General features: G+C 36.8%; 1 protein-coding gene across 2 annotated transcripts in view; it reads right to left on the reverse strand.

Annotated features, from left to right (window-relative positions):
- Nucleotides 1-14212, reverse strand: part of FAM126A (family with sequence similarity 126, member A) — a 96270-nt gene that overhangs the window by 47905 nt on the left and 34153 nt on the right. For both annotated transcript variants that reach the window (XM_010839040.1, XM_010839041.1), the window contains exon 2: nt 3854-3932. In XM_010839040.1, the coding sequence (XP_010837342.1) occupies nt 3854-3904 (51 nt within the window). In that variant the 5' untranslated portion in view covers nt 3905-3932. The remainder of the gene's footprint in view (nt 1-3853; nt 3933-14212) is intronic.

The raw sequence follows: 14212 nt of genomic DNA on the forward strand, positions 1-14212 counted from the left end.
GAGTCAGTGATGCCATCCAGCCATCTCATCCTCTGTCGTCCCCTTCTCCTTCTGCCCCCAATCCCTCCCAGCATTAGAGTCTTTTCCAATGAGTCAACTCTTCACATGAGGTGGCCAAAGTACTGGAGTTTCAGCTTTAGCATCATTCCTTCCAAAGAAATCCCAGGGCTGATCTCCTTCAGAATGGACTGGTTGGATCTCCTTGCAGTCCAAGGGACTCTGAAGAGTCTTCTCCAACACCACAGTTCAAAAGCATCAATTCTTTGGTGCTCAGCCTTCTTCACAGTCCAACTCTCACATCCATACATGATCACAGGAAAAATCATAGCCTTGACTAGACGGACCTTTGTTGGCAAAGTAATGTCTCTGCTTTTCAATATGCTATCTAGGTTGGTCATAACTTTCCTTCCAAGGAGTAAGCATCTTTAATTTCATGGCTGCAGTCACCATCTGCAGTGATTTTGGAGCCCAAAAAAATAAAGTTTAACACTGTTTCCATTGTTTCCTCATCTATTTCCCATGAAGTGATGGGACAGATGCCATGATCTTCGTTTTCTGAATGTTGAGCTTTAAGCCAACTTTTTCACTCTCCACTTTCACTTTCATCAAGAGGCTTTTGAGTTCCTCTTCACTTTCTGCCATAAGGGTGGTGTCATCTGCATATCTGAGGTTATTGATATTTCTCCCAGCAATCTTGATTCCAGCTTATGCTTCTTCCAGTCCAGTGTTTCTCATGATGTACTCTGCATATAAGTTAAATAAGCAGGGTGACAATATACAGCCTTGACGTACTCCTTTTCTTATTTGGAACCATTCTGTTGTTCTATGTCCAGTTCTAACTGTTGCTTCCTGACCTGCATACAAATTTCTCAAGAGGCAGATCAGGTGGTCTGGTATTCCCATCTCTTTCAGAATTTTCCAGTTTATTGTGATCCACACAGTCAAAGGCTTTGGCATAGTCAGTAAAGCAGAAATAGATATTTTTCTGGAACTCTCTTGCTTTTTCCATGATCCAGCAGATGTTGGCAATTTGATCTCTGGTTCCTCTGCCTTTTCTAAAACCAGCTTGAACATCAGGAAGTTCACAGTTCACATACTGCTGAAGCCTGGCTTGGAGAATTTTGAGCATTATTTTACTAGGTGCGAGATGAGTGCAATTGTACGGTAGTTTGAGCATTCTTTGGCATTGCCTTTCTTTGGGATTGGAATGAAAACTGACCTTTTCCAATCCTGTGGCCACTGCTGAGTTTTCCAAATTTGCTGTCATATTGAGTGCAGCACTTTCACAGCATCATCTTTCAGGATTTGAAATAGCTCAACTGGAATTTCATCACCTCCACTAGCTTTGTTCGTAGTGATGCTTTCTAAGGCCCACTTGACTTCACATTCCAGGATGTCTGGCTCTAAGTCAGTGATCTCACCATCGTGATTATCTGGGTCACAATTCAAAATAATTTTCAGAAATGACTACCATATTAACCAAAGAATAGGAAATATCTTCCCTTATACTTGACAAAAATGTATATCATTTATTATATCAAATTGACTATATTTACTTTTGGATGGTTAGGGGAAAGTTAAATAACTTTTCAGTTCATGGGGTCCAGGATTTTACTTCTATTCTCTCAATGAAAAAGCTTCCTTCCCAGGAATGGAAGAGAATAAACAAACAGATGATAAGGGAAGAGAATTAGCCATAATTTTCAATTATTTGCCTTAATAGTTGACTCCTCCCCTATGTTCTCCAACCTTCATCATGCCCTCTTGCCACAATTCCCATATTATAAAATGGTTTAATGGCTATATTTCCTTTTGCAAATTTTACTTCACCATTAAACATAAGAATATCCCAGAAGTGGTAGTCAGCTGTTAAACGACAATTTTCATCAACTTGCCAAAAAAATCATGATAATGAACCATATTAAACTCTGATGAAACAGAAACAAAAAAAGCTTAAAAACACAAAGACAACTTATGTAAGAAAAAAAGGCACACACCAGATTTATTTAAACTGTTAGAATATGTAGATGGCACTACATGCAGTCTATACACAGTGCACTTCTATAAGTGCATGCATAACTATACCACTCTATGAATTAGGGGATCCACAGAAATATAATTTATGACTACAAAAGCTGACAAAATGAAAATCTCTGTCATTCATCAGGATAAGATAACAACAACGGCTATGGCCAGCTACAAAATTAACAGGAAATATTTCTTCTCTCAAGGACATACTACAGCTGAAAAGTGTCATAAAAACCTCCATTAAAAAAAACTAATTTAGTTTTTAATTGAAGGATAATTGCTTTACAGAATTTTGTTGTTTTCTGTCAAACATCAATAAGAACCAGCCATAGGTATACATATGTCCTCTCCTTCTTGAATCTCCATTTTTGAATGACTTCTGTATTCTTACTCAGTGAGAAGCTTTGTTACCTAAAATCACAGATGTCAAAAGTTTTGCTCTTTAAACATGTATCAATAAGAATGAAACATCCCACGCTTGCCTGGAGGATGTGAGTCACCTAGATACAGAGAACCAGGCTTCAGATAAGGGGTTTCTGAACCCAACATTCCACCCAGATGTTAACTTTGTAGTTTCTAAAGACAACATGACCATGGGTCCACTTCACAATCCAGGTCTGATTTTACCCCATTACACATAGCTCTGCTTTGTCTTGAGCCTATCAAAATACTATTTCATTTAAATTTCATCTGAACACCTTAAATTTTTTATTTATTTTTTTGTTTGGTGAGATGCCTACACACTACCTATTGTATGGTGTTCCTCATTGAAACAAGCTAATAATTCTGACTTTTGTCCAAGGTCTTGGGCTAATCGAGCTGGACCAAAAAAAACAAAAAAACAAAAACCAAAGTGCCAGCCCAAACTTTCCATTCCTGTGGTTCCTGATAGGAAGCTCACATAATTATGTGTAACAGTGAGAAAAAGAGGACAAAAAGAAGGCTATTGTTTAGTCGCTAAGTCGTGCAACTCCTTGGTCTACCACACACCAGGCTCCTCTATCTATGGGATTTCCCAGGCAAGAATACTGGAGTGGGTTGCCCTTTCTTTCTTCAGGGGATCCTCCCGACCCAGGGTTCAAACTCATGTCTCCTACATTGGCAGGTGGATTCTTTACCACTGAGCCACCAGGGAAGCTCCAGTTAACTGGTTAAAGAAACATAATTTTAGCTATCATAGAGAAGATTTCATAAGATAACCAAACAGAGGTATTGTTTTTATTTTTCATCCACTAACCAAAAGTTATATACCCCTTTACAGGCACTGGGTTAGCCAACTAAAGAAAGATGCATTAATAGAAAGTTGTGCAAGTATCTTCCCATCTTCTCCTCATTGTTGATCATGTCCATTTCCCCTGCCGCCCCAAATTGGGAGAAACATTTCAACCGTGAATTGTTCATGGTGGTTAGGGAGAGTGACATCAACTTTCAGAGACTTTAACCATTCTTGTGATGTTGCCATAAAAGGGAGAAGACAAACCTTTAAACCACCTGGCAAAAAAAGAGTCAATTTCCTCAGAAAGATTATTGCTGCTACTGCTAAGTCACTTCAGTCGTGTCTGACTCTGTGCGACCCCATAGACGGAAGCCCACCAGGCTCTCCCGTCCCTGGGATTCTCCAGGCAAGAACACTGGAGTGGGTTGCCATTTCCTTCTCCAGAAAGATTATTATGTGTAATTAATTCCCCAATAAGTTTTTTGGAATATTCTTTTGCTTTCACAGATATTTAGCTTTTTAGTCATTAAAAAAGAAAGCCACTGGAATTTAAAACTCAGATAAAACTTCTTTGGAATATAGTTATTATAGTAAAACAGTAAATATTACCTTAAACTCCGACAACCATTCCTCCACAACCCCTTTCTCTGAAGTGAACATCTTTCCACATCTGTTCTAAATCTTCAACCTGAAAATTAACATAGAAAAACGCTAAAATTTTGAATACATTTTCTTTATAGTCAGATTACCAAGGACAGAAGTAATCCTATAAAATTTAGCTACTTTTTTATTGAGAAATTAAAACAGTTTCAAACATAAATTACTGAGTTAATATAAAAAACCAATGTGCACAAACAGTATTGAAATGCAAGAATCATGACAAAAGTTTAAATGATTATAACATGATGAAATTAGCTCTACAATTTTCACTCAGCTTTTAGTAAGTAATGTCAGCTGCAAAACATACTGGACATTTTTCCTTAGTTTAAATTAAATAATTCAAAAAAGATAATGCAACTTAAGAAAACATTTTAAAATTGTGAAAATATAAAAAGACATGCATCCAAACTTGACTTTATAGAAAACATTAAAGTAATTTAATTTGCTTATATTTCAGTTCTTTAGTACAATAACTATCTAGGCAAGCCACTTGGTTTCCTGGAAGCTTAATATTCATAAAACAGAAGTAAAAGTGGTAATATCCAAGATAATGACAATATGCAACAATAGCTATTCAGAAGACTGGAATTTACTGAAGTATAAATAAGAAAAAAAAGGAAGTTAAAGGAAATGCAAAACAAATTTATCTCAAGCAAAACTTCTGTCAATGTACAATATAGTTTTCTTCATACCTCCATCTATAAAAGAGTAGACTGTTTCTTGAGCGAAAACTTTATTAGTTCTATCTGAATTTGCTAAGTCTGAATTTGCTAAACTCCTAAGTCAGGCACAAACCCTGCATTAGAGTTCTTAATTTTCATCGGAATTATCAGGTAAGAAGAAACTGAGGCAAAATTGACAGAAACTGAATCTTGATTCTATTCTTACTTGTAGTATAAATTTGGGCAAGTTATTTGCCTTCCTTTCTTCATTCATGAAATGGGAAAAACCACAATACATACTTTCAAATGATTACTGTGAAAATTAAATGAAAAAATGTAAATAAAAGCACCTGGCAATAAAAGTGTTGTTTTACTATGCAATACTATTACTGAAGACTATCAACTCATACAACTTTTGCTTAGTTGTCTATCAAAGTATACAGATACATCTTAAATAAACAACACAGGTTTACAAAGAATACATTCTAATATTTCTATTGTCTAATTTCTATTAAAAATGGTTAACAAAATACATATATTCATTGATTCATTTACTCATATATGAAGAATTACTTGAGAGATATGCATTTTACTTTTTTAGGATTAAAAAATAGCCCTTTTATTATTCTAAATTTTATCCTTGGATCAAGCCAAACTATTAAAAAACCATATTATCTGTACCATATTATTCATTTTATAGTACTGTTCATTCACATAAACCAGGCTTTGAGTTTATGTCCAAAATGTTATGAAAACGCTGCTTGATCATGTGTTATCCCCTTTGAAATCCAAAAGAGCAAAAAATTCACATCTTCAGTTTTCAATACCATGAAAAAGTCTCCTTTAGAGTAACTGGTTTGCTTTTATATTATGGATACTGTGAATCTCCCAGCAGATTCTCTTTGCTTTGATTTTAATAAAATGGGAGTCAAAGTTTCTACCCTCACTCTCTCCACAAAAAAGCTGGCTAGGATTAATTTTATTTATAATATTATATTACACACATTCCCTTATTTTCTTCCTACCTAGATCTACTTTTTTTTTTATCCTGTTATACACATTTGTATATATTTGTGAAGAAAGGTAAATACAAATACACATGAGTTTTCTTTTTTATTTATCCATTGTTCATCTAGTAAATTAAGAAAGAAAGCAATCACAAATAGAACCAGAAGTTGCAAAGAATTGGGAAGGTAAAATTTTTACAAAAGTTCAAAATAATTCTCTAATTAAAATTAATTTTTAAAAGGTTAAAATCAAGAGGGATATGCAAAAGGATCAAGAATAGTCAAAGCAATCTTAAAGAACAGCAGTGCTGGAGGACTTGGACTTCTAAATATTAAAGCTTACTACAAAACTTACCAACAGCATAGTAATTAAGCCAGTGTGGTATTATCATATTATCACTATTGATAAAATCCAATGAAACAGAGCAGAATGGCCAGAAACAGACCTATACATACATGATGATATGATCTATGACCAAAGTGACAATATAATTCAGTAGGGAAAGGGTAATCTTTATAAAAAATGGGGTTAGGTCAACTAGACAGCTACAAGGGATAGGGGGTAGAGAAAGAGAACCATAACCTACTAGCTAACACCATATGCAAAAGGCAGTTGCAGTTGGATCACAGATCTAATTTTAAAAAGTAAAACAAAGCTTTTAGAACATAAGAGAATACCTTCAAAACCTTGAGGTAGGCAAAAAAAAAAATTTAAACAAGAGACACAGAAGCACTAATCATAAAGGGATTGTTATAAATTGGACTCCACTAAAAGAATTTCTGTCTGCCAACAAATGAATGGATAAAGAAAATACGACACACATACAAACATACAATGGAATATTATTCAGCCTTCAAAAGAAGGAAATTCTGCCATTTGCAACAACATGGATGAATCTGGGAATCTTATGCTAAGTTAAATAACCCAGACACATAAAGACAAATACTGCAAGGTCTCACTTATGTGTAGAATAAGTCAAACTCATGTTAAAAGAGAGTAAAGTCATGGTTTCCAGGGGCTGGGGCGGGGGGGCGGGGCGGGGGGGGGCAGGTGCGGCGGCAGTGGAGGAATGTGGAGATGCTGGCCAAATGGTACGAATTTTCAGTTATAAGTAAGTTCAGTATATAATAAGTTCTGGTAACCTAATGAGCAGTATGGTAACCATAGCTAATAATAATGTATACTTGAAATTTGCTAAAAGAGTAGATTTTAAGTGTTCTCACTACACACATAAAAATTGGTAATTATGTGTGATGATAGATTTGTTAATTAACTTGATTGTGGTATACCAAAACATCATGTACACCTTAAATACATAATTATCTGGCAATCATATCCCAGTAAAACTGGGGCAGGGGAAGGGAAGAACTTACGAGGAAAATGGGGGCGTCAGACGATGAGATGGTTGGATGGCATCACCGACTCAATGAACATATGAGTTTGAGCAAACTCCTGGAGATGGTGGAGGACAGAGGAGCCTGGCATATGCTACAGTCCAAAGTGTCAGGCACGACTTAGAAACTGAACAACAGCAAATTACACATTAGTAACCCCAGACCACGCTGGGCCTCTTATTTACTTGTTAGAGGTCAAATGGGAGGCCTCAACCATGAAATTGTCCCTCCCCATGCTTCTTTGCCTTCCTCTGCAGAGCCCAAAAGAACACCTCCTCCAGAACACCTCCTCCACCCTGAAACTTTCACAGCCTCACCACCACTTCCTGCAGCTGGTGATCAGGATTAATGTCATTTTCCCTTCCCCCTGTTGATGTCAGGAACCACTAGAAACTACAGCTCCCAGGTTACACTTGCACATGTTCATAACTCTTTGCAGGCCCTCTACTTTACCCCCATCTCCTATTCCACTCTAATTCTGGAAGGAAGTTCTCTCTCCCTGAGCCTTCTGACATTAACAAATCTGTTACCAGCAAAACCCTCTAAATCTTCAACAGTTTTCTGAATGTCACTTTCTTCTTGTTCTAACAAGAAGCCTGGCTCTTCTCTGAAGATACCCGCTTTCCCTGAAAGCTTCTCAAAGAGTGACTGACTGCCTTTCCTCTCATAATCCTGGAAGAAACCACTGGTCCTAGAGGTAATATTATCATTTCAGATCAATCTCCCTCTCTCTCATCCACCCAACGCTGTTCCGAAACACATGTAGCTGTCATCTATCAAGCAATCCCTCCCCTCCAGTCATCCCTCTCCTTCATTTCTAGATGATTTTAGCTCTCGCTTATTGTCATGCTTTCAAATTATTCATATTTAAAATCTTAGTGTTTTCTAAAATCTAGTGTTTTCTTCTCACTCGGTGAACTCTTAATTCCTAAAAATCTCCTCCAACAATACTGACTTCTTCCCTGTCTCAGCAACTCAGTCATATGATCATAACCTAGACCAAAAATTCAGGTCAGGACCATATTAAAAAATATTTTAAATATTAATATTAATTTATTGAGCCTACCGGAAAGAACACCCTACAGTCAAAGTTGGAACAATGTGAACAACAAAACAAACAACATAGTAGTGAATTATTATCCAAAGTATAAAATAAATATACAGATCCATATTGAAATAAATAAATGACTAAATAAATAAATATTAGAGAAGAAGAGACAAGCCTTCCTTTCAGATAATAAATGTAGATACATCCCCCTTCAGGAAGTTTAGTCCATGCCTCCCTATGGACCAAAATGGGCTGGTCATAGTGATTTGCTTCCAAAGAAAAAGAGTATTGAAAAGGGGAAAACAGTAACTTTACAGCAGAGAAATCTGATAAACACTGGCTTGACTAAGGTTAACAACACCCATGATGTCATGTGAATATCATGTACCCTTGATATGATGAGAGGGCACTTACTTTATCTCTGTGATATTCCTTCTAAAAAGCAATAAACCCAGTACGATCATGATACCAACATTAGAGGAAACTTAATTTTGGAGACATTTTACAAAATATCTGAACTATATTCCTCAAAACTAACAAGGTCATGAAAAATAAAAAATACTAAGAGACTCTAATAGGCCAGAGAGCCTAAGGTGACACTTCAGTTCAATTCAGTTCAGTCGCTCAGTTGTGTCCGACTCTTTCCGACCCCATGAATCTCAGCACGCCAGGACTCCCTGTGCATCACCAACTCTCGGAGTTCACTCAGACTCATGTGCATCGAGTCGGTGATGCCATCCAGCTATCTCATCCTCTGTCGTCCCCTTCTCCTCCTGCCCCCAATCCCTCCCAGCATCAGGGTCTTTTCCAATGAGTCAACTCTTCACATGAGTGGCCAAAGTATTGGAGTTTCAGCCTCAGCATCAGTCCTTCCAAAGAACACCCAGGACTGATCTCCTTTAGGATGGACTGGTTGGATCTCCTTGCAGTCCAAGGGACTCTCAAGAGTCTTCTCCAGCACCACAGTTCAAATACACGACCATAAATGCAATATGGTCACTTGGATTGGATCATATTGAACAGAACAGAAAAGGGATAGTTTCAAAAAAAAAAAGCCTTGGTGAATTTCTAATAAAGACTTAAATTTAGTTAACAGCAATGTAATAGTAATGACAAATATACAATGATAATATGACATTAGGAGAAACTGAAACTGGGTATGGAGTATATAGGAGTTCTCCGTGTTATCTTTGCAACTTTTCTAGAAATTTTAAATTGTTTAAAAAATTATTGAAGCTCTGATGTATTTCTATTCTAGTATCCAATCCAAATGATACTGTATTGAAAAACAAAACAAAACATTAAAGTACATCAACACACAAACACAACACACAAAAATTCATATCTTCTGACAACATTCTACACCATTCGTTATTAGAGCTTCAATTTCAATACTTTCATAATACTTCATTATACAAAGGCTTCTCAAACCTAAGGAGCAAATTCTCCTCCATTACACCTCACTCTCTGCACTAAACTGAGGTGACAAAAAAACTAATTTATGAAGAGATTTCTTATCTAGTTGCTGAAAGTTAAAAAAAGGGAAATAATTATAGTACTGAATTATAAACATGAATGAAAATTCAAATCATGTTTACTTATCATTAGTTGTGTTTTACGGACAGTAATAAACTCAAGCATTTTCGTTGTCTTTCCATGGGGTAAAAAATCCTCAGCACAATATAGAAATATTAAAAAAAAAAAAAGAAATATTTTTAATTAAATTTGTAATTTCATAAAAATATTAAACTATACCATAAAATAATAAAAAGTAAAAATTTCCACTGGCATTCATGCAGTTTTAAATTACCAAGTCAAGCCAATTTGAAACAAATCTAAATATGATAAAACTTAAAAATTCTTTTAGATGACAAGTTTTTTAAAATTTCATAGAAGGAAAAGTATCTTAAGAAAAATAGAAAATGTACAAATATTAAAAATGAGACCGGAAACAATAATGCATTATATGAAGAAGAGGTTAATGGAATTTTATAAAATGTAGAATAAGTATCTAGAGAAACAGAAGATGAAAAAGCAATAGTGTGTGCCAGCTGAGAGAGTTTTTCTTTGTCCTTACCACACACTGCAGCACTCTAAAAAATCTCTCCATTAGTCCTGGCTTCCATGATGAATAACAGTTATGACTAAAGGTACCTCTAAAGACTAGGTAGGACAAGAAGCAAATGGACCACAAAATTGAAACAGTGTTTTAAAAACCATTTCTCTCTACCAGCACTCAGCAAGAAGCTCTCCACAGTTGCTATCTCACCCCCACATTTCGTATCTAAGATGTAATCTTTTAACATTTCTGGCAGTCTTGATTATGTAACTTTGAAGTTTTACAAAACTAATTAGATATCTCAAGTAATATTTTAAAATATATTCTCACATTAAAAAACAACTTTATTCTTCTCAAAGGCAAAAGGAACAAAATTAGGTGTTTCATACTGTGTAACTAACTTCCTATTTTTCTCAAACATATCTTGGAAAAGAATATTTTAAATTGTATTAGAAAGCTTGCTAAGATCCAATGCAATATTTCACAAGCAGAGTTAGTCTGTGTGAAATTAATTTTTTATATTTTCAGTATGTAATAAAACATTTCTAAATCTCTTATTCTTTAGTAGCTGCATTTTAATTTTAACCCTGATAATGTTTCCTGAATTCCTCAAGAAACTTTCCAGAAAGCATATCATAAAAGTGTTGTCACAAAAGGTCTATACCTTATTATGTTTTACTTTCATCCAATTAAGGAAGAACACAAAAAGAATACTTATAATTTTCACTGCAAAACTCTAAAAAATATTTTTACTATTATTCTTCATGCATCATGAAGTATTAACTAGAAATTAATTCTGAATCTTCTAAAACCATTTGCTTTATATGTCATGAAAATCAAGTTTCTATAAATCTAAAGAATAAACAAATTTCTGTAAGTTGATAATAACATACCACAAAGTTTTAACTTTTCTGTCCTATGAAATAGGGCCATTATAAGTAAATTAAGTGCTATTAGAAGATTATCAAGATTCTTGGTTGAATTTTAGGAAAACAGAGCAGAAGGAAATGTTCAGATTATGATACAGAATAAACTTAATTTAATCTCAGTGATTTTACTGCTTAGAAAATGACCAATCAACTGGAGAGGTCTATGAAACAGGAGTGTACCTGGGCTGTTGTTTGAAAAGAAGTGGTGCTGACGGCCTCACTGCCCACGTGTGTTCTCAAGTGAACAGTTTCCTCTCAGGGCACAGGGAGAAGGAATAGAATTTACAGCCAGTAGCAGAAGCATGGGAAATCTTTCCAAAGACCTATAACTTAGGCCTATTTTCCCCATAAATCAAACATATCTGGTTATTAAAAATAGAACAGAGATTTTTACTATGGCAAATGTCTTTAGAATTCAGCATCTTTTGCCTATCCCAAGGACAAATACAACTGTGTTGGGATACCAAAGTATTATGGCAACCAGGCCAGTGTATTTCTTTTGTAAAAGGTAGGACAAATGGAAGAAAGGTAGCAATCCCTCTTCTCATTCCCCATTTCCAGCTTCCTATTCTCAAAACTTCCCAGACTTCAGAAGAATCTTTTGTCCAGGGAAAGGATATCTGATTTGAATTCAAATAATATAAGGGAGAAAAACTTTTTAAAACTATTTGTCAACAACAGCTTTGGTATCTGGATCATCCCCATAAGCTGCTTTCGCCAAAAGAATGCAGTGAACACATGCTGTGACTTGATCTGCAGCTTTCACTTTTTTTCCCCTCAATTGGGGAATAATTGCTTTACAGTATTGTGTTGGTTTCTGCCATACATCAACATCAATCAGCCACAGGTATACATATGTCCATACGTCCCCCACTCTTGAACACCCCTCACATCTCCCTTCTCATCCCACCCCTCTCAGTTGTCACAAGAGCACTGGGTTGAGCTCAGTTTACTGTGTTATACAGCAAATTCCCACCTGCTATCTATTTTACACAAGGAAAATGCATATGCTTCCCTGGTGGCTCAGACCGTAAAGAATCTGCCTGCAATGCAAGAGACCCAAGTTCGATCACTGGGTCAGGAAGATTTCCTGGAGAAAGGAATGGCAACCCACTCCAGTGTTCTTGCCTGGAGAATCTCATGGACAGAGGAACCTGGTGGGCTACAGTCCATGGGGTTGCAAAGAATCAGACACATCTGAGCGAATTTCACTTTCACTTTTCAAAGTATATGTTTCCATGCTATTCTCTCAATTTGTCCTACCCTCTCCTTCCCCAAGTCCACAAGTCCGTTCTCTGTCTAGGTCACCATTATGCAGCTTCCACTTTCATGTGTTTAGAATCCAGCCACCATACTATAAGAAGCCCAGACCATCATGAAAAGTTGCAAGGGAAAGAACCAAGACCCTGGCTGAGACTCAGTACCAAGTACCAACCACAAGACTGAGCCATTTGGATATTCCAACCAAGCCAAGCCTCCAGATGACTATAGCTTCAGCTGACAACACGAAGCAGAAGACCTGCCATGCTATAATTAATCTAGTCAAGGTCAGATTTGTGAGAGATCAAAAATACTTGCTGTTTGAAGCCACTAAGTTTGGGGATGGTTTGTTAGGCAGCAACAGATAACCAGAACACCATCTTCATCAAATATCTAGGGTATACCTTTTTCGTACAAGGCAGTGTCCTCTTATTAGAGAATATCAGATTTTTCAAAACACGATCCCTGCCACCAAGGAATTCAATTTTTCTCTAAAAACTTGTAGTAAAACTTATTATAAATAGGACATAATCTACGAATGTTCAATAAATGTGTTTACATTCTGCTTATGTATACTTTTTGCCTATCCTACTGTTAATGATGAGACATTGTGATATGGTTGGCCAGAATTCAAAGTTTGGAAAAGTCCATAGCCACAAAGCCAAACAAAACTCAATAACTATCTTATCTTAAACGCTATGCTTGATCAACAGAGCAAGCTTATCAGAGTAATCATCACAGTCATCACTATGCTATATAAAAGTTGCTTTTATTCATTAGGTATAAACTATCTCATTTTGTACATATCCTGATACCAGCGCCTCTGAATTTTCCTAAGACATCAAATGATTTCACTTAAATTTTCAGTTAAAAAAATGATGTTGCATCTTGGTTTTCTTCTTTATAGTACTGTTTGTTGTTTAATTGCTAAGTTGTGTCTGACTCTTTTTGCGACCCCATGGGCTGTAGCCTGCCAGGTTCCTCTGTCCATGGGATTTCCCAGGCAAGTCTTTTATGAAATAGTGATAATTGGCAGGTGGCGCCCGAGACAGGGATTTTCGAAGGTAAGCTCCCCAAAGCAATCAGAGCCATCAGCCCTATTGCTCCCCGTTCTCGGAACAACTGGGTCACCAGCCCTCTTGTTCCCCAACGGAGTTTGGGTGACCAGCCCTACTGCTCCTCCCTTGGAACAGTTTGGGCCATCAGCCTACTGTTCCTCCCCCGGAACAATCTGGGTCACCAGCCCTATTGTTCTTCCAGTGTTCGGGACGGCTAGGACCCCACTCAAGGGTGCCGCGGACCCCCCTGTAGGATAGACAGGGCGAGAGGAGTGGGAAGTGTTGAAAGTGTTAAAAGAGTTAGACTTAGAGAGAGAAAACGGTTTCTAGAGTTAAAAGGCCAAAGAAAAGCCTGATCTTTTAAAAGCTAAAAGCTTTATCTTCTATTATACTTAATTTTCTGACATGGGTAACACGAAACTAAGAATGGCAACTCTTTATACAAGTAATCTTGAAACTGTTAAAGAGGCTACTGTTAATTTAGATACTTGGGTGAAGGTAAAAAACAACTAAAAACGTATCCTATAAATATGATTAAAAATGTTCTGGACCCTCGTCATGAGGCCGTGGGATAGTCTATGGGAGAGGCTATAGCGGTGGATGGTAGTGGGTCTCCACCTTCTGCGCAGATCATATTTTCTGCCATTGATGAAGAAAAGGAGGGAGACTGTGCTCTACCTCCGGAGGAAGGAGAGGGCTTACAGGACGCTGCGGCCGGGCGCCCTGGCGAGCCCCCTCCCCCTCTACACAAACCTTTAAAAATTTATCCAACAATTTCTGATTTAAGGCGACTACTCCACCTCCGCTTGCACCTCCCAGGGCCTAAAAATTCCCCAGTTTACATCCAAAGTCTCCCAGAGCATTGCCTAAAGCTGAAAAAGATAAAAAAG

This window comes from Bison bison, unplaced genomic scaffold (assembly GCF_000754665.1).
Source record: "Bison bison bison isolate TAMUID 2011002044 unplaced genomic scaffold, Bison_UMD1.0 scf7180017864109, whole genome shotgun sequence".
NCBI classification, from domain to species: Eukaryota; Metazoa; Chordata; class Mammalia; order Artiodactyla; family Bovidae; genus Bison; species Bison bison.